The sequence below is a fragment of the Trematomus bernacchii genome, unplaced genomic scaffold (assembly GCF_902827165.1).
Source record: "Trematomus bernacchii unplaced genomic scaffold, fTreBer1.1, whole genome shotgun sequence".
Lineage (NCBI taxonomy): Eukaryota > Metazoa > Chordata > Actinopteri > Perciformes > Nototheniidae > Trematomus > Trematomus bernacchii.
This window is the reverse complement of record NW_022987588.1, coordinates 6,860,167-6,879,971: the sequence shown is the minus strand read 5'-3', so window position 1 is coordinate 6,879,971 and position 19,805 is coordinate 6,860,167. Positions and strand designations below refer to the sequence as shown.

The 19,805-nt window shown below is 42.8% G+C and overlaps 1 protein-coding gene across 1 annotated transcript; it reads right to left on the bottom strand.

Annotated features, from left to right (window-relative positions):
* Window positions 1-237: 237 nt before the first annotated feature.
* On the bottom strand, window positions 238-15,411 carry LOC117481304 (uncharacterized protein KIAA2012). Its single transcript, XM_034128940.1, has 22 exons — window positions 15,301-15,411; window positions 14,920-15,051; window positions 14,157-14,297; window positions 13,527-13,746; window positions 12,676-12,812; window positions 12,371-12,560; window positions 11,531-11,598; window positions 10,246-10,378; window positions 9,912-10,085; window positions 9,377-9,484; window positions 8,876-8,950; window positions 6,565-6,617; window positions 6,291-6,368; window positions 6,065-6,225; window positions 5,599-5,700; window positions 5,300-5,483; window positions 4,893-5,040; window positions 2,969-3,333; window positions 2,225-2,424; window positions 1,956-2,128; window positions 676-895; window positions 238-546 (listed from the first exon to the last, which is right to left on the bottom strand). Exons 1-22 carry the CDS (start codon window positions 15,409-15,411, stop codon window positions 372-374), a joined length of 3,348 nt encoding a protein of 1,115 aa, XP_033984831.1. The 3' UTR covers window positions 238-371.
* Window positions 15,412-19,805: the final 4,394 nt, after the last annotated feature.

The window sequence follows — 19,805 nt, the reverse complement described above, 5'->3', positions numbered from 1 at the left end:
ATTCTACAAACCCTTGTGTTGCTCTGTGTTTAAACGCTTTCATAGAAAACAATCAGGGCTTTTATTCCTGTACTGAGATTTAGTTTTATCCTTGACTGTTTTTATTCTAAATCTGTCAAAAGTTTGACCTGGTCTTGAATTGTAAATGATCAGACATGCATAAAACAAGGCCAGCCGCAATATTTAAAATCGTTTTATTTTATAGAAACATAGAAAATATCAAAAGAGGCAATCAGGTATTGTCTTTGACAAATGGACAATGGTATTTTGAGTGTTGATGTTGAGATGCCGGACCCCCATCTTTTGATGTCCTCTATTAACTTTAATTCTCATAATCATTGAACCATTTAAGGACTGATCTCAAATAGAGGTTACAAGTCAGGGGTTATGGTCTCAGCTGTAGTTGGATTTACACCCAGTAACTGTAACAAAGTGAAGTAAGAGTAGATCCACGGTCTAGATATACCCTGCGTTTTCTCCAGACCTCCAGCCTCCAACAACAGACGCCTTTTAACGGCCAACTGCTGCTGCAACAGCGCCATCTCTCTGCAGGAACACAATTATTTAATGTCATGATACGAGAACAGAATACAACGTTTTATGGGTTTGAAACATCTGAATGTGTATGGATTTATAATATAAAATAAAGGTTGATGAGACAGAAACTTAGTGTACCTTGCAAGTTGCTCTGCCTGCAGCCTTGCTTCCTCTGCGGCCTGTAAGGTGGCCTCCTCCTCTCTCCTTTTACGCTGCTCTTCTTCGTCTCTCCTGCTCTCCTCCTCCTGCTCCTTCCTGCAGAGGTAATCTATCCTCTCACTCTCTTCCATCTCCAGAAGCTTCTTCCTCTCCTCTTCCTGCTGCCTCTTCTCCTCCAGGCGCAGACGCTCGAGCTCAGCTGGAGAGGATCAAATATAGTTTCCAGGAAATGAGATTGCTACCAGTCATGTATTTCATATGTGGCAATTCAAAGTTCAATAAGCCCTTCATCATCCGCTAAGATGCCGACCTGATGTTGCAGGAACATTTCAACAGCTGCAGCAACCTTGTTGGTGGGAATGTCTTTTTGGAAAATACATTTTCTTTGAAAGTAGACACCATGCAAAGGGTTGTTGAAGGACTGTTTCTGAGGCTTCATGTAACCCAACAAATGATGTAGTGAGACAATGTTAGTTTGAACTCTTGGCCTTTGTACGAATTAAAGGTGGGGTAGGTAAGTTTGAGAAACCGGCTCGAGATACACTTTTTGTTATATTCCATGGAATGCTCTTAACATCCCGATAGCAATGAATATCTTAAGTGCTTTGACAAAAAATCCATAAATAAATGTCATCTGTGGAAGCCGTAGTACTGTAAAAAGCACAACCAATCATTTTAGCCGGCCCGGCTAAAATAACTGGATGGCCTACCTGCCTGTCAGCCTTCCATCTGTGCACAAACTTATCTCGTGCCCTCATTGGTCATGTGCGCGTTCGTGTGTGTTGGAGGAGGGGCTCTGTAAGGAAGTGGCAGATTTTCTCCGGTCGTGTATTTTCAAATTCGTATTTGAAAATACACAACCGGAGAAAATCTGCCAGATCTGCCAAAATCTGCCAGAGGCTGACAGGCAGGTAGGCCATCCAGTTATTTTAGCCGGGCCGGCTAAAATGATTGGTCGTGCTTTTTACAGTACCACGGCTTCCACAGATTACATTCTTTTATGGATTTGTTGTCAAAGCACTTAAGATATTCATTGCTATCGGGATGTTAAGAGCATTCCATGGAATATAACAAACAGTGTATCTCGAGCCGGTTTCTCAAACTTACCTACCCCACCTTTAACTGATTAGCTCGGCATGTTAACATTATAGGGTTTCATTAGAGCAGATCACGTGAAGCACTTTTGGTCATTTTTGGACAATTTTCTGTTTGCATTTCATGATTATTCCTTTGTTTGCATGCTTTTCTCCTCCTCTCACCTTCCCTCCTCTGTTCATCCTCCTCTCTCATCCTCTGAAGTCGCTCCATCTGCCGCCTCCTCTCCTCCTGCCTCCTCTTCTCTCTTTCTCGTTGTGCTTGTTCCCGTTTCACTCGCTCCTGCTCCTCTTCCTCGTGCTTCCTCCTCTCCTCCTCCTCTGCCAGCTTCCTCCGTCTGGAGATGGACATTGACTATTCATTAATTGGCCGTTCTGTCTGTTTCAATGTTCATATGGACACTTTAATATTGTTTGAAGAAAAATAGTAGGACCTGAGCTCTTCAGCCCTCTTCCTCCTCTCTTGTTCCAGCTCACTCTTCATCCTCTCCTCCGTCTCCTCCCTCTTCTGCTGTTTTAAGTCCTCTTCCTCCCGCTCCCTCCTTTTCCTCTCCACATCCTGCCTCCGTCTCTCCGCTCGCTTGGCAAGACGCAGAGCTGCTGCCTCTTCCAGGCCATTTCTAGGCCTGGAGGACTAACACGCACACACACACACACACACACACACACACACACACACACACACACACACACACACACACACACACACACACACACACACACACACACACACACACACACACACACACACACACACACACACACACACACACACACACACACACACACACACACACACACACACACACACACACACACACACACACACACACACACACACACACACACACACACACACACACACACACACACACACACATCAAATAAGGGGAATTGAACAAGTAATGAGAACTCTTACAGCAGTACCTAATATCATGTGGTAATTGTCTGATAAACTGTCATTCAGGTGGCATTTGAAAGATTAACAACATGTCAGTGAAACACATGAAAAAGGACGCTTTATTCTACGTATGTGAAACAAAAACAACCGCAATACAATGTTTTATAGTTATTTGAAAACCTATGTACCCGCATGTTTCTTGTTTTTCTGAGTTTTCTGATGATTTATTGCATCTGTTGCGCTTTGGATTAAATTAAGTTTTATGTAATGTACCAACCTCTTGCTTTATCGGGTTCAGCATCAACTTTTCCTCTGTTATCATGACGGTTGAACATGAAGACAAGCAGCCACGTGATGGAGCGAGACCCGTAGCGCTGGCACGCTCCACACCCTCACAGAAAGAGGCAGAAGACCTCTTCAGGCTCTTCGGGCTGAACGGGGATGCAGTGGACCTGAGCGAGCTCTCTGATTGGCTGTGTTTGTCAGCGTTGATGTTAACATGCTCTTTTTCTTCCTCTAAATGCGTTTGGTTATTGTGTCTTTGTGTTGCAGAGGGCCTCTCGGTCGATTTTAGGTGAGACGCCTTTTTAATGTTCTGGTTTATTTCCTCCTCCTCTTTCTTCATGGGCTCCTCGTTGATTTCTTCAGAGAAAAAAATTAAAGGAATGTAAATTAAAAGTGATGCCACTTATCTAAATAACGCTGGGTGTCTTACCACTTCTACAGAGACAACTACAGTCATTTCATCTCACAAATGTTTTCTAGATGACATCTTTTACCCTAAGAACATCAAAATCAGGGTTTAGGCTATTTCTCTGCTCCAAAACAATATGCATTTCTGCAATACATGTTGCAGATGAAAACCCATAGAACAGCTGTACAAGAGAGCTATCAAGGTGTTTGACAGAAAGCCAAATTCATACCACCACTATGCCATCCTTGAAAAACACAATTTCTTGAGTTTTGACAATTTAAAGTGGACCTATCATGCTATATTTTAATAATATAGTGTAGGACCATACCTATATAAGGCATATTTATACTTTTTTTTTTTTCAAAATACCAAACAGATCATGCATTTTAGCCATGCCTCATTTCGCTCAATTTGCACTTTTTTAGCCCTGTTTTTGCAAGGGCTGATTCTGTGAGAACAGCACCACCTACAGGCCTGGCATATGTACTACAGCGTCTCCAGCGCTTTCGAACGGCAATGGCCGTGGCTGTCTCCTCCTGATTGGTGGAGTTGGCCCAATAGCCGTAGCGCCACCGTCCTGACGTCAGGACAGTGTTCAAATCTGGATCAGTTTTTATCAGATCCGTTGCAGCCCCTTTTTTAGAGATTTGGGTATGGAGGAAAATAGAGAGGGTTGTGTTTTCTGACACTTGGTGAGTTCCCTGGAACACCGGGGACACATATTCATGTATAAAAGACGTACAAAAGTGCATTTTGCATGATAGGTCCCCTTTAAAGTCTTTTAAAAGTATGTGTTTTTTTTATAAATGTTTACATGGACTGCCCCCCCCCATCCCTTAGGGGAATTCATCCACAAAAAACACACTGGACTCTGCACTAGGTCAGACACCAGAGGAGACTGTGAAGTCCACCGCAGACGGACCACTTTTGGACAAAATGTCCTCTCCATTAAAGGCAGCTCGTTGTGGAATAGCCTCCCAACTGAGATACGGGATTGTCCCACTCTCAATAGCTTTAAAGGTCAACTCAAATAATGGTTGACAACAATCACCGCTAAATGCACTTTAACACAGGGGTATCTCCTCTTGCACTTTATGTAGCACTTTTATCTTCTCTTGCACTTTATATGTCGTTGCTGCTATATTGTATTACCATGTGATAAATACTTGTGTATGCTGCTTTTGCACTTTTCGCATATCATGTATTTTGTTTTTGCTATGTTTGTAAAATGTAAACTTCTTAATGTTTTATGTGAGGGACTGCGGATGGAAACTAGCTCAAAGCTAAATCTGGCACTGTTACGCTTGACACATTTGAATGTCTTAATTGTTCATTACTGTGCATAGTCCCTGCCAAATAAACGATTAAATGAAAATGATAAAAATTCAAGTTAAAACTTTGTCTTTAGATTTGCTTTATGTCATTACCTCTCTTCACTTTCATGATTCACTTTGGTAGCATTTCATAACAAAAGTCGTCTCATTCCTGAATGTCTGCAGTGTCTTACCAGCCAACTCTTTGTCTTTCAGCCTCCCTCTCCTCTTCCTCCTTACGGCAGACTCGTCCTTTTGTCTCGCCACTTCTCCTCGCTCTTTTTTCTTCTCATTCGTCTTCTCTTCTCCTCTCCCTCCTCCTTTGTCTGGCATCCTTTTTCTCTGAGGACAAATGATATCTCATTTCATTTATAGGCAATGCTTTAAGGTGTTCGCTGTGTATTTAACACATTTGACATACTATAGAAAGCTTTGAGGCACATCTTTGTTTCAGTGACTTTGAGAATGTTCTTAAAAACCCATCATTCTCTGCAGGATTGATATGCTCTCCTCAAACTGATGGAAGCAGCAGCCACAGCTACCTCACAGCATTGCAGAGTACAGAAATCTGTGTAAACCAGTCAATTACTGCAGTACTCACTACAGATGGTAGAGCAGAATGGTGCTGAGTGTCTGCCTCTTCACTGTTAGTCCTCTCCTCCTCTGTCCGCCTCCTTATTGATTCAGCATCACTTTTCGTCTTTTGCCTCTGCCATCCTCCTTCCGTCCTCGCCCTCAATGTCTTCTGTCCATCTGATGCCTCAGTTTTCCCTGGTTTCATCTCCCTTTTCCTTAATGAAATGGTGAACATTGGTCTGTGTGCGTTTGTACAGCTTGTTACTCATTGCTAAGTGTCTGCTATGTTTTAATCAGGGTCATTTTTGAGATTTCCCAGTTCACCTTGTTGTTGCAGCTTCCTCAGCGTCCTTCCTCTTAGTCTTCGTCCTCCTTTTGTCCCCAGTGAGCTCTGTAGTTGCTTCATTTGGGTTGATGTTCTGCTTGCTGCGAAAAAAACATAATCTTTAAACTTTATAGCTTCTCCATGCAAACTTCATTTGTTTCACATTTCCATTTTAGCAACAATTTTCAAGTGTCAGATGGTTATAAGCTTGCAGGTACCATCTCAAATATGATTACTCTTCACATGTTTATTTAAAAAGACGTTAACTTTTTTTAAAGTATAATGATGAATCGCAACTTTTAAAAATGAAGATTGCAAAAGGAGAAAGACTGAGACTCAACGCTCATCTTTATTGCTGACCGTTGAAACTAAATATGAAACTAGAAATCTTGGTGTTCCAAATCCATGAACTAACTCTTTTGAGTAATCTGCTACTGAGGAGATCTGAATGTTATACACACGTACCCTGGTTGATGTGATCCATGGATGCTGCCCTGCTCGGTGTTGCCTGCTCTTGGCGCCTCCTTCCCCACCTGCTCCTTCAGTGGAGGTATGGTAATGTGGTTTTTAATCACTTTTTTCCATGCCACTGCCTCTGAAGTCTTTGTTTTTGTCTCCGTCACAGCCTCTGGAGCAGCAAACAAGAAGTTTGGTTAAAGATAAATACACATTTTAAATAATAATAATAAACTGAAACAGCAGTTTTACCTGGGTCTTGGCTGCTGGGTGAGCATGCATTGATCTCGGTCAATGTGTGAAATTCTACAAGCTGGTGGAAGAAGATAATACAAAAGAAATAGTGTGATATGTTATGTAGATGCTCAATGTCTATATACTGAATTCAAATCTTGGATTATTGTTTGTTTTTCTTTGTATAGTACCTGCAGAAAAAAGATCTGAATCATATAGGTGAGCATGCAATCCAAAACCCCTATTAAACATTTGCATTGTAGTCATTCATTTACCTTGTGTATGGCTTGATGGTGCTGAATGTCACCATCAGGCTCTAACTCTCCACCTGCACACATATGAACAGGCAAATGGTGAGATAGGGGACAAACACAGACAGGGTTGGATTCTATCATGTTGAAATGATGACAGCAAAACTACGCAAACACAAGCAGACGAGTTTGGCCGAGTGTGATGGAAACTTCCGAAGCAATGGAGACAGGACTCAGAGAGACACGAGGAGAGTAGGAGCTTTGATGGCAAACACTGACGGTTTATTTGGAGCTTCGTCCGGAGAATTCACAAGACATGTCGTGCGCCACGAGTTGATACAGCGGATGCCAAACGAATTCTGAAGAACTCTATACCCACGACCCATGTATTTAGCTGGTTCTGAGAGAATAATGAACATGCTGCATAACAAGATAAAGCACTATAACACCTCTATCAGCTGACGCCAACAGGCAGGAAGAGGGAGACAAAACACTGAGAGCACAGCACCCAAGGTTGTGCTCATTGAGGGGAGGACAAATAGACAAACTGGGTCAAAGGTATGGGTCTAGATTAGAAGAATATTTCCCCAACACCTGAAGTAAAAAGATATGATTCTAAACTGTATTGAAGTGAACATGTATTGTTTGAACTGTTTTAAGTAATCCCATATATAATGTCTTCTCACTTACAACTCATTGACCCAGGGATCCTGTTACACACACATACACCTCCTTCCACCAGAGCACACACACATGTTCTTTTCAAGGTTCTTTCTGGGTATCATTATGTTCTTTCTGGGCTCATTATATCTGTATACAATGTTTAATTGTCTGAGAGTAACAGTTTATGTGAAATATTCCATGGGAAAATAAGGGAGTGGATATCGGGGCAGAGATAAGATTGACTTTGACCTTGTGGAACCTTAGAATCTCACGTTCTGGTCAGAACTCTGATTCGCTGTATTGAACCCGGCCAGAGGTGGATCCAACCAGTAAGGACACCTGGGGGAGTGAGCAGCTCACACAGCTCCTCCCCACGGACTCTCTGATTCGCTTCGGAGTAAAATGGGAAGGAAGAGTGGACACATCTCCGCCCCAAAATATGGATATGAATACTGTTGTTTTTGTATGTAAAAATACTTTTTTGTTTGCTGAAAGCTGGTCTAGAGACGGTAAACCGCATCACAAACCTGAAGTCCGTACTTCTCGTTTTCTGAAAGCTGGTCTGTCTACCTGTAAACCGCATCACAAACCTGAAGTCCGGAGTACTCTGTAAAACTTGTATACGTGTTTTGTTTCCTACCAGTAAACTCAGATAATTGTTATAACTTTTGATTCCGGTGTTTTCAATTCCTTTCTTTATTAAATAGAGATCAGCCTCATCCAACGAACGGCGCGGAGGGGGGGCTATGAGCCACCACCAGATAGGTGTTCTGCTCCAACACACCGAGTACAGGTGTCTTGACAGTGTAGCCACAATGAAAATGGTACTGTAAAAGCATCTTTTGTCTCTAAGAAAGAAGACATTTATAGACAGTAAGAAACCTTAAGTGAAGGTGTTAGAAAATTGCAGTTACAGGTACAAGGTATAAGGAGTTATTGAACTATAATGTTTATAAGACCATGACATCCAAACCTGGAACAAAAAGGTTGCAAGCTATGTGTGCATTTGCTCAAGCCATCGCAAATCTATTTTATGATGTACACTAGAAGCCAATCCCAGTACCTTAATGGCATAAACCGTTCTAAAGTTACGAAAGCAAACCACGAAGACTCACACAGAGGTATGGGGGCTGTGGCTCAGAGGTTTTAGTGAGCAGAACGGCAAATCAGGGGGTTAACAGTTTAACACACTGTGGGTGTTTCTCAATGTCGAGGACGCTTGCTTGGTAGCACATGTCTTCCGAGTCACTTGCTTCAGAAGCGAGGCAAGAATCTTTCCTAGCCTCGGAAAACGAAGAATGGTGGAACAGGCTAACAGGTGTGCAGGTGTGCGTCATATGCGAGGCCCCGCCTTAAATGGAGCGCGATTTCTGCCAAAGATTTGGAAATTGGTCCGGGCGCAAAGCATTGTGGGGATTTTAAGACCGCGGAGTCTACACATGTGCAGCCTCGAAATTTCTCGCTACGAAGTACGCCGGCCTCGGTAGAATTCCAAGTATACCATGTAATGAAATATACTGTAATGTAATGTATGGACAGAGTCTGTTTCATATAAAAACCAACATATGTAGCTTGTTACAACGCCAACACGTAAAGACGTTTTCGCCTTAACAGCATTGCTTACCGAACATGCTCCTCTAACTTAAAAATCACAGTGCATGTGTGTGTGCACCTGTATGTGTCTTTTCAGTCTGCAGCACAATGACCAAGGGTAACTTCTCTCCTTCTGCAGATAAAACCTGGAGAGCTGAGAGACAAAAATAATTGTTATTAATTAAATCAGACAACTCAGCATTTCATTTTGAGTGTTGTGTCTAGGCGGTGGCTTCCCTGCAAATATGTTTGACATATTGTGGAGTGATGATTCAATAACTGGCCCTAGAGCTCACAGATGCTGGGGTGGTGGTGGGGCAGAAAATCAGCAGCACTATAGAAGCAGGGCAGCAAAAGCATTAGCGAGGCAAAGTGAGAGATGGCAAATCTTGGAGCTTAAAAAGAGGGCGAGGTTTAGGAGAATGTGCGTGGTTGTTTGTTAGAGGGGGTAGGGCATGTCATGTGTTTATGTATCAGCATAGCTCAAGTTTGCTTTGCTATAATCTATGAATCTCTCCTCCAGATGTGCAGATTTTAGATATGAAAATAGAGTTTTCACATGAGGGCTTACTACGTGTACCTTGCTCCTGAGTGTCATGGTCATGGTTGTCATTGTACAGCGAGAGTTGAATGATCTCCCCATCAGGACCCAAGATCAGGCTGCCAACAGGTTTGCCGTTCTGCAAATCTGACAATACATATCAACTCTGAAAACCGGAAAAATACACCCTTTGACAGATGAATGGTAGCATAACTGTATCTTTTGCTACTTGGATTATTGTATTTATATGTCAAAAGGTATGGGTGAACTAGTCTGTTAAGTTTAATAACCCTACATGCAATTAAAACAGTATACATTCTTGGAGAGACCGGGTTCATGTCCGTTTTCCAAATCATTCCATTGTAGGTCAACTTCCACATTTCAGCTTAGATGCAAAAAGTAATCTTAAATCACCCAAATTTCATAGAAGGATGAATATGGAAGTAAACAACGGAGTTTCAGGCAGGGGGGGGGGAACTCCCTCTTGAATCTTTTTCATGCATAAAACGTATAACACACTACAGGAAAGGGAAAACCCCCAAAAACATAGTAGGGCCCATAAAGCTCTCCATACCTCTCAGCTCTAGAGGCAGAATACCCCTAACCACGCCTCTGCTAGGATCCCTCGATTTACAGGGATTCTGGAGGTCAAGCTGTCGGTTCTGTAAGAAGGCCAAAGAGCTCTGCTTGCCTGGGCCTTTCCGTCCTGCAATACTACCTGCTACTGGAGGAGGAGGCAGAGGAGGGTCTAAAAGGAGAACCCACGATGTAAAAGAAGACACGAAGAACATGGTGAACATTTGCAGCCAATAACAAATATTTTCCCATGTCCCCCTACCACAACCTGAGATGCTTTAATAGATACTAGATATATGGTCCAGATGAGAAAAAGAATGTGTCTTTGTTACCCTCCTTTTCAGGAAACAGCAGCGGGAGGAACCGAGGCTGCTGATGGAGTATGTTCACGGTGCGACTTTCTGCTATGGGAGGAAGGCAGTGTGCAGTGTGGTGTTCATCAGTCCTGGCGCCCTCCCATTTCGGCTGAAACATTCAATATAGATCGGTCTGACATTTGGAATTATTGCTCTCATATCCTCTCATGTCATGGCAATGACAGAAATTAGGATTGCAGTCAATTCAAAACAAATATTGATTGCCCGGGGATGGGAATATATCATAATAATAGTGTGTAGTTTTCTAGTAAAAAGTATTTTACTGTTTCATTTTACTGATATTTTAATAAAATATGAAGAGAGAATGTAGTGAAGTAATTCCAATAACAAAGAAATGATGTTTCAAGAAAGTAAGCAATTAACTGCCAATCAAAGTTCACTTGAATGAAAAATGAATTCATTTCTATTTTTGAGCCATTCGTCCATGTTTTGTTTTTACAAAGAAATATTGACGTAAATTGCAGCAGTTTCTGTCATTTGCATTTTTTTTCATATGTTGCGACTATGTAGAGCAGAGGTGTCAAACTCAAGGCCCAGGGGCCAAATCCGGCCCGCCACTTCATTTGATGTGGCCCACAAGAGCTTGCAAAGAATATAATACGTTTATTATAAGGTCACGTGCCGCTTTACAGGAGCACGTTGCCCATAAACTACAGGTCCCATAATGCATCTCATTTTGTGAGATGCGCACTGAAGAGACTTGCAATTACTTACTAGACTTCTGCTTTCAGGCGTAGTTAATTATGAAGTTATTACCCTATCCGATAATAATCCAATGCAGAGGAAATATTGTAAAATAATACATTATTTTATATATATATTATGTATATTTATCTATGTATTTATATATAGTCTTAAAGTTACCACCGGCCCTTTGAGTGCAACCATAATTCTATTGTGGCCTGCGATGAAATTGAGTTTGATACCCCTGATGTAGAGTTTTAAAGATGATAGTGAAAAATGCATATATATTTTTGTTGTGCTCGAGAACCAAATATTTGCAATTTTAAAGTAAATTTGAAAAAATATGGATTTTAATCCAATAAGGATAAAGATGTCTGTGTTGAAAAAAGGGATTAAAATGGTTTGTAAGACATGCACTGTTTTCTCAGTTCCTCAATAAAATGTTATTTATAAGTGGGATGTGGGTGAGCACTGAGATACTGATGTTATATTATAATGTGGCTAAATGTTTAGTATGCTTATGTTTAGTAAAACTGAAGACTCTGAACAGTCTTACCCTGGCTGTGTTCTCCAAGCAGGGTCGATGGCTAGCTGTTTGTCCCACTGTCAGAGGAGGAAGCAGGCCTGTGTGGGGAAGTAAAAAGAGCCTCATCTACATCGACTGCAGAGGAGTTGTATGTAAAGGTTTGTTAAATGCTTCCTGACTAGAGAGCAGTCAGGAAATAAATTTTTTTTAGAAATTCAAAGTACAGTATGAGGAGGTTGAAATATATTTCTTAATTCATTATATGCCAAAATTAAATTAAGCTTATGCTTTGAAGGTTATGCTTTGAATGAATATCTAGGTTTTTTTTTTTTTAAATGTTTCCCGATGTTACACCATTTCCTGCATAAACCACGCCAAATCCTGGTCTTCTCTCTACAGAAGAGGATTAGGGACACATTTGAAAATGTATTTGGGAACCAACCAAAAGTTTTTTTGTGTGTGTATGTTGTGAAAAAAGTGAAAATTCTGATATTAAAGTCAGAATCTCAGAAATCAAGAAAATAAAAAACACTTTTGGTCAGATCTAAAAACAAATATTCACATGTGGCCCTTATCCTCTTTCATATCTATCCCATTACAGAGAAAGAGAAAGATGAGTATGTTTGTTGAACAGATGCAGATAATAAAGGTCTCTGCAAATCTTTACCCCACCCCACACCCACACCACACACACACACAACACACACACACAACACACACACACACACACACACACACACACACACACACACACACACACACAACACACCACACACACACACACACACACACACACCACACACACCACACACACCACACACACCACACACACACACACACACACACACACACACACACACACATCCTAGCCTTCATGTCTGCTCCCCCTTATCGATCTTTCATAGTTGCCTTCATCATGAGTTTTGAGACTGTCTTGAATGGAGCCTATATCATCTGCCATATCATGGACCCACTTCATGTTTGAATGATGGCGCTCCCCTCCTGTACTGTGCTGTGAACGTCCAGCATGCTGCCGAGTCCGACTCATGTCTAGATAAGTCTGCGGTGTGTGGAAAAGACATTTGGCCAATAGGTTAAACATAACATTACAACATTTCACACACATTCCCAAAGATAAAGGAGCATTGAAAAACACTTCAGTCATTAGCATGCACCAGAGGTTCTTCTAGTTCTTCGGGGGTCATGGCTGGGGGGGGTTGCACCTGTGAAGTTGGAGTCCTGTCTCTGCAGGGTATCTGGAGGAACAGATCCAACCGGACCGTTTTTCTGATACCTTGCCCCTCCTCTTTAACTGCGGAGAAGTTTCAGTTTTTTTAACAATTGATTTGGTAAAGTTGACTTTGTGCACTGAAGCTCCTGTGTGGTTTTTGTTTTCAAGTCTTGCATTGCTACTTATTGAAATTAAAAGACCAAGTGCATCAGTCATTTAATAATTTAGTATTCTGCCAGATAACTTTTCTTGATTTTCACTTATTAATTATGAAATTGTTGTTGCGACAAATTAAAGGTGGGGTAGGTACGTTTGAGAAACCGGCTCGAGATACACTTTTTGTTATATTCCATGGAATGCTCTTAACATCGGGATAGCAATGAATATCTTAAGTGCTTTGACAAAAAATCCATAAAAAAATGTCATCTGTGGAAGCCGTAATACTGTAAAAAGCACGACCAATCATTTTAGCCGGCCCGGCTAAAATAACTGGATGGCCTACCTGCCTGTCAGCCTTCCATCTGTGCACAAACTTATCTCGTGCCCTCATTGGTCATGTGCGCGTTCGTGTGTGTTGGAGGAGGGGCTCTATAAGGAAGTGGCAGATTTGTTCCGGCTGTGTTTTTTCAAATTCTAGCGCACTCGAGCTGGTTTCTCCAAAATTACCTACCCCACCTTTAAGCTGCATATTAGATTATTTTATACACATTTGTTGAGTTTCCCTGGCTCATACCAACATGTTATAAAAGCTATTTTCTAATTTGGATGTATCCACCTATATACATTTGCATCAACCTATATGTCTATCTATCCCTCTTTTACCTTCAGGTTGGTTCCCCAGGAATTCAGTTATTCCCTCTGCAGGAAGCCGCTCAGGCTTAAATTGTCCAAGCAACTCTGGACTTGGCTGCACTTGTGTCGTGCAAAGAGGCGGGGGAATGGGATGATGAAGGTCTGGAGCAAGAGGGCGATGAAGAGGAGGAAGGAAAAGTGGACCGAGTCTGGAAGAGGTGTACTGGAGGGAAGAAAAACATTAGTGCGAGCTAGTGCTGTTAACAAGGTTAATGAGAGTGCTAGGGAGGAACAAAACAATTCATTAAAAAGCAATGAGCTAAAACAGGCTGTAAAGCATGTAGAGCTGAAAAGTTGGGTGTATGACCAACCTCTTTCTTACTTTACAGTTTAAAGTGATTCAATGTTAATATAAATAATATTGATAAATGAATTTAGTTTACCTAAATATAATTGATGTGTCATTAGGTTATTATTTTTCTATTTATAATTCAAGCCTGAATTGTCTACAGACAAAATCTTGAACATTAGGCATACTGTACATAAACAACATGCATACATTTATGGGTATTACACACACACATATACAGTATATATACACATGATAAATGCACATATTCGTTTTCCTTATACCTGGGTGTTGCTGTAACTCAAAATGGCTGCAGTTAATTCCTTGAGGGTGCTCAACCGCGACTTGTCTTGTTGAGTGTATCGCCGTACAACTTTCTGCTTTCCATCTCTGGTCACTGCGCTGGTTTCAATGGTAACCAAGTCCTGGTGAGAGAAGGTCATTAAAAAAATAAACAAAAAAACAAACCCTTGGGCTTAGACACACATTCACAACGCCCCACTCACTATATAGATACTTCAGTGTAATGGACTATTTATTGAGCACATAAGCAAAATAAAAGAAATACTTGACACTGTACTTGATTGAGCCGTTAATTAGGAAAATTGTGGACCACCCATAAGTAATGCTGACGTACCTTTTCGTCAAAAACTTTATAAAAAAGTGAAGACATTGCACTTTGGAGGGACAAGTAATGAATCACTAACATTTGTAAAAGAGGTTTGTTTGGTTGATTTATGACAACATTGCTGCTGATAAGTGTGTTGGACGCTGGGTGATAGAAATCCCCAATGCATTTTGGTATGGTTTGCAGTGATCATAGATATTTCAGTGCATTGTGGGAGACAAAAAGCCCCCTTTAAAATATTCCACAAATTCTAATTACAGACAGAGACTTGGTGGCAGAGATAAATGCATCTTGAAAGTGAGGTTTATACAGGGAAAACACTGATTGTCCTTATTCTACAGCCATTACATTACCAATATCCCTTGTTACATTAGGGCCAAACTTTGTAGTTACTTGCATAGACACACACACACAAATACCTGGGAATAGAGTTGAAGTTGGCCCCGACGGGTGCTGTAAGTCTTTGGAAGGGCTGACTCTTCATTCACAATCTGGCGGCCGCTGTTGGACAACCGCAGAAGAGAGTCCCGGGACTTCCAGATAAAGTAATCCTGTTGGTCGATTGATTCAAAATATCGAATATATGTTGAATGGAATGATGGACTGATTGATTAATGAATGTCTGCTTGATTGAAAGCTTGCCATGAGAGAAGGCATAATGGAAATACATTTCATAACATAAATATTAAACCAGTAAAAAAAAAAAACTAATTGACCAACATACAATTTGGGTATATTTGAATAATGTGTCCTCCAACATTGGAAGGCTACTATTAAAGCATTTGCAAGTGTGAGAGCACCTGTGGTGTGAAGCAGACGTCCAGCCGACCATCATGCCTCCCTGTGTTTCCGTTTGACGAGACTAATCGTCCACACCCACGACTAAGCAGGGACAGAGAGAAATCCTTCATCATGTCTTATCTTCCTGGAGGATGGAGGGGTCATCAAGGAGGACAGGAAATAATCCGGTTATTACATTACATGTTACTTGTTAGACGCTTTTATCCAAAGCGACTTACATACCCACAGGAGCAATTTGGGGTGAAGTGTCTTGCCCAGGGACACAACGACATGCTGACTGCAGTGGGGTTTGAACCTGTGACCCCCTGATCCAAACACCTACGCACAACCACACCACGCCACACACCGTTATCAATACACCGTTATCAATACATTTCAAGGTTAGAAATCTAAATCATTAGAATGATGGTTCTAGTATATCAGGTAAACCCACTTGATTTGGTCATATAAACTTGGCTGTTACATTTCTGTTGAGTTTTTCTTTTCTTGTCTGTGTTGGTTTTTTATATGCAGCTAAATTCACAACTTTTATTTGCCTGTGGATGTGAGGGTATAGTGAATTGGGTTGAATATTGTTGAAGTGTGTGTTGGTACTGTGAGAGCCTGGCAACCGGTTCAGGTTTACCCTGCTTCTTGTTAACCAACGTGTTCTCGGTACGGCTTCAGGTTACTGTAACCATAAGAACGATAAAAATGCATGCATTTTGATCATTTAATTAAATTCTAGATAAATGTAAGTGTATAGTTAGAAACACTTACATTTATCTGGAATTTAATTGATGCGGTGTTATAGAATAAATAATGAATATTATATTATCTCGTTATAAAAATGCATTGAATACTGCAAGGTCACTATAATACAAAAAAATCAAATAGAAATTATATTTAGCTATTGAAACCAGTGCATGTTAAGTCATTGTGGAGCACAATTCATTATCTCTGTCTGTATCCCCGTCTAACCACACTTTACTATAAAAAGGAATAACAGTGCCTTTAATGCAACAACTCCATATAAAAACGGAAGAGGCAAACTTTCAGTGAAAGTCATAGTTAAGCTTTTAGTTTAACTAGTTCTCGATCCGACTAACGGTGAATATAACAAAAAGAACAGTTACTCAAAAATGCCTTGGAAATGAAAATGGTATGCACCCTATATTTAGTTTATCAGATCCTCGTCATATCTTTTAGATTTTTTGCACGTTTTAAAGCATACATGGGCATTAAAAGACAAAACATTGGACATACCTGTCTCCCTGTGAAGACTGCCCTGTGTGTGTGATTGATTCCTGTTGCTAGGTTGTAGAGTCGGTACTTAGTGTTCTGTTGCCGTGGCACCACACACACAGAGCACAAAAACAAAATATAGGTGAGAATCAGATAGATCATAATTTTCCTGCCGGACAGGGTGTAAAGGAACGGCAGGATGAGGCGGGAGGAACTGCTGGAGGGGTGGGAAAGGGAATTGCTCCAGGTGCTGTAGGCGTGAAAAGGAACTGGGTCAGAGAAGGGGAAAAAAATACCTGCAGGATGGGTGAGCAAAGGACCCGCCGGAGGGGCATGAGCCTGGGGGCAGGATCTGGATCATTCAGAGATCTCAACATGATGCTTCACATTATGATTTTTAAAAAAGGGTCTGATTGAATGTTTAGGAGTGGATTTATCACCCGACTCAAATTGGGTTCATGCATGCTCCCATCCTGCTACTTACCAAGCTCTTTCACCTTCTTCAGTTTTGTTTCACCAGGCAGCTTCACAATCACATGTGTTGCTCTACAAGTCACCAGAGGTGACGGGTTTCTCAGACAGATTTGCCTGTCATGTTCTTCTGCAGCAGAAGGTCAAAGTAATGGGCTTTCAACTTTTGTTTCTTGGCCTAACATGGAAGCCTAATGTTTGAATAAAGTTCTAGAGCAGCGGTTCCCAACCTGTGGGCCGCAAAGGCATTGCAAGTGGGCCGCCAAATAATTTGCAAAACATTATGATTTGTTTGGAAACATTCTCATTAAGATTACTTTCTCGATCCTCCTTGGCAACAGTCATTACAGTCCTTGACAGCGGTCGGTTCTACTGGATTTACAACGCGTCACATGTTCTGATTTGACCAGAACTTTATTTAGCCTCCGTAATGTTTATGGTTGAATGTGGGCCGCGAACATTTTTTAGATTCTTAAGTGGGCCCTGAGTTGAAAAAGGTTGGGAACCGCTGTTCTAGAGGCACTTATATAGACAAAAATCCCAAGAACAATCACTATATAATATTGGGCTTAAGATTTGAAGTGAGTGAATCAAATTCATTAAACAGCTTCACACTTACATTTTAGCAAAGATTAGGTGAAGCAAATACATTTGTTGGGGGCCTCGGGCCCAACCTACATTTTAATACTGGTCACTTTGGATAAAAGTAGTGTACTACCCATTTAACAGATTGTTTCCAGGAGCAGAACATTTAAAAAAAGAACATGTACACGTTCTTGTACTGTGCACAGTTTTCCAGTAGAGTCAACATAAATAATTTCAACGCCAAAATCCTGCAAACATTTTTAGAAGTTAGTTTTCACACTAAATTACAATGCTTTCTTTGATGTTCAACTTATATCTGGTGACTTTGATATCACTACAAACTAAGTAGTGGGGGTCTTCTGTTTTCTCACCAAGTATCCTTTGTTATTAAAACCGGCGCTGTTGTTATTAGAACAAAAAAAAAAAACTACTGTTTTTGCTATGTTTATTTTAATGTCATTTTCTTAAATGGTTTATGTGAGGGACTGTGGATGGAAATTAGCTCAAAGCTAAATCTGGCATATTTACGCTAGACACATTTTATTGTTTTAAGTGTTCATTGATGTGCATTGTCCCTGCTAAATAAATGATAAAAAAAAGAAAACACATGACTGTATACCGTTCCAGTATTATTAGAATATCATTGACGTTAAAGAGTAGACACTATTCATTTAAAAACTATTTTCCCAATTAGTATGTTTTAAACTTATTTGAGTGCCATGAGCCCATAGTCTTCTGCATTAACTGCAATTATTCCTGGTTTCCATTCAATTAAAGCAAATTTCTTCCTTCTGTGCCGTTTACACTGGAAAACACCCATTGGGTGAAAATAATAGAAAGTGCATTTTTCATGGAAGGAATTTATAAATAGAAAAACAATAGTCTCAATTGAATTACATTTAAGCATGGTGTTCATGGGACCGGGGATGAGGGAGGGGCTGTCGTGGGGGCCGCTGTCGTCGGTGCCGCTGTCGTCGGGGCGGCTGTAGTGGGTGCCGCTGTCATCGGGGCGGCTGTAGTGGGAGCCCCTGTTGTCGGAGGGGCTGTCGTCGGAGGGGCTGTAGTCGGAGCCGCGGTCGTCGGCAGGGCGGTAGTCGGAGCCTCTGTCGTCGGAGGGGCTGTAGTCGGAGCCGCGGTCGTCGGCAGGGCGGTAGTCGGCGCCTCTGTCGTTGGAGGGGCTGTAGTCGGAGTCGCTGTAGTCGGAGGGGCTGTAGTCCGCGGGGCGGCAGTGGGAGCGGCTGTAGTCGGAGCGGCTGTAGTGGGGAACGTGATGACAGCAGCTGTAGTGGGGGCCGCTGTAGTGGGGGCCGCTGTAGTGGGGGCCGCTGTCGTGGGGGCCGCTGTAGCGGCTGTAGTGGGGGCGGCTGTCGTGGGGGCGGCTGTCGTGGGGGCCGCGGTAGTGGGGGCCGCGGTAGTGGGGGCCACTGTTGTCGGGGGGGCAGCGGTAGTGGGAGCCACTGTTGTCGGGGGGGCAGTAGTCGGAGCCACTGTTGTCGGAGGGGCGGTAGTCGGAGCCACTGTTGTCGGAGGGGCGGTAGTCGGAGCCGCGGTAGTCGGAGGCGCTGTCGTCGGAGCTGCTGTAGTCGGTGGGGCGGCAGTGGGAGCGGCTATAGTCCGAGCGGCTGTAGTGGGGGCCGCTGTCGTGGGAGGGGCTGTAGTGGGTGCCGCTGTCGTCGGCAGGGCGGTAGTGGGAGTGGCTGTCGGCGGAGGGGCGGGAGTGGCTGTCGGCGGAGGGGCGGTAGTGGGAGCGGCTGTCGGCGGAGGGGCTGTAGGAGCGGCTGTAGTGGGTGCCGCGGTCGTCGGAGGGGCTGTAGTCGGCGGGGCGGTAGTGGGAGCCGCGGTCGTCGGAGGGGCTGTAGTCAGCGAGGTGGTAGTGGGAGCGGCTATAGTGGGTGCCACGGTCGTCGGAGGGGCTGTAGTCGGCGGGGCCGTAGTGGGAGCGGCTGTAGTGGGTGTCGCGGTCGTCGGAGGGGCTGTAGTCGGCGGGGCTGTAGTCGGCGGGGCGGTAGGGGGAGGGGCTGTAGTGGGAGGGGCTGTAGTGGGTGCCGTGGTCGTCGGAGGGGCTGTAGTGGGAGGGGCTGTAGTCGGCAGGGCGGTAGTGGGAGTGGCTGTCGGCGGAGGGGCGGGAGTGGCTGTCGGCGGAGGGGCGGGAGTGGGAGCGGCTGTCGGCGGAGGGGCTGTAGGAGCGGCTGTAGTGGGTGCCGCGGTCGTCGGAGGGGCTGTA

Bases quoted from the DNA above. Each gene is read 5' to 3' on its own strand.
- LOC117481304 (XM_034128940.1), bottom strand. From the start codon at position 15,411: ATGAAGGATTTCTCTCTGTCCCTGCTTAGTCGTGGGTGTGGACGATTA. The intron at 10,086-10,245 runs GTAACAAAGACA...TTCTCCTTTTAG, and splicing joins GCTGTTTCCTGAAAAGGAGG to ACCCTCCTCTGCCTCCTCCT. The intron at 6,618-8,875 runs GTGCACACACAC...ATATGTGTGCAG, and splicing joins GACTGAAAAGACACATACAG to GTGGAGAGTTAGAGCCTGAT.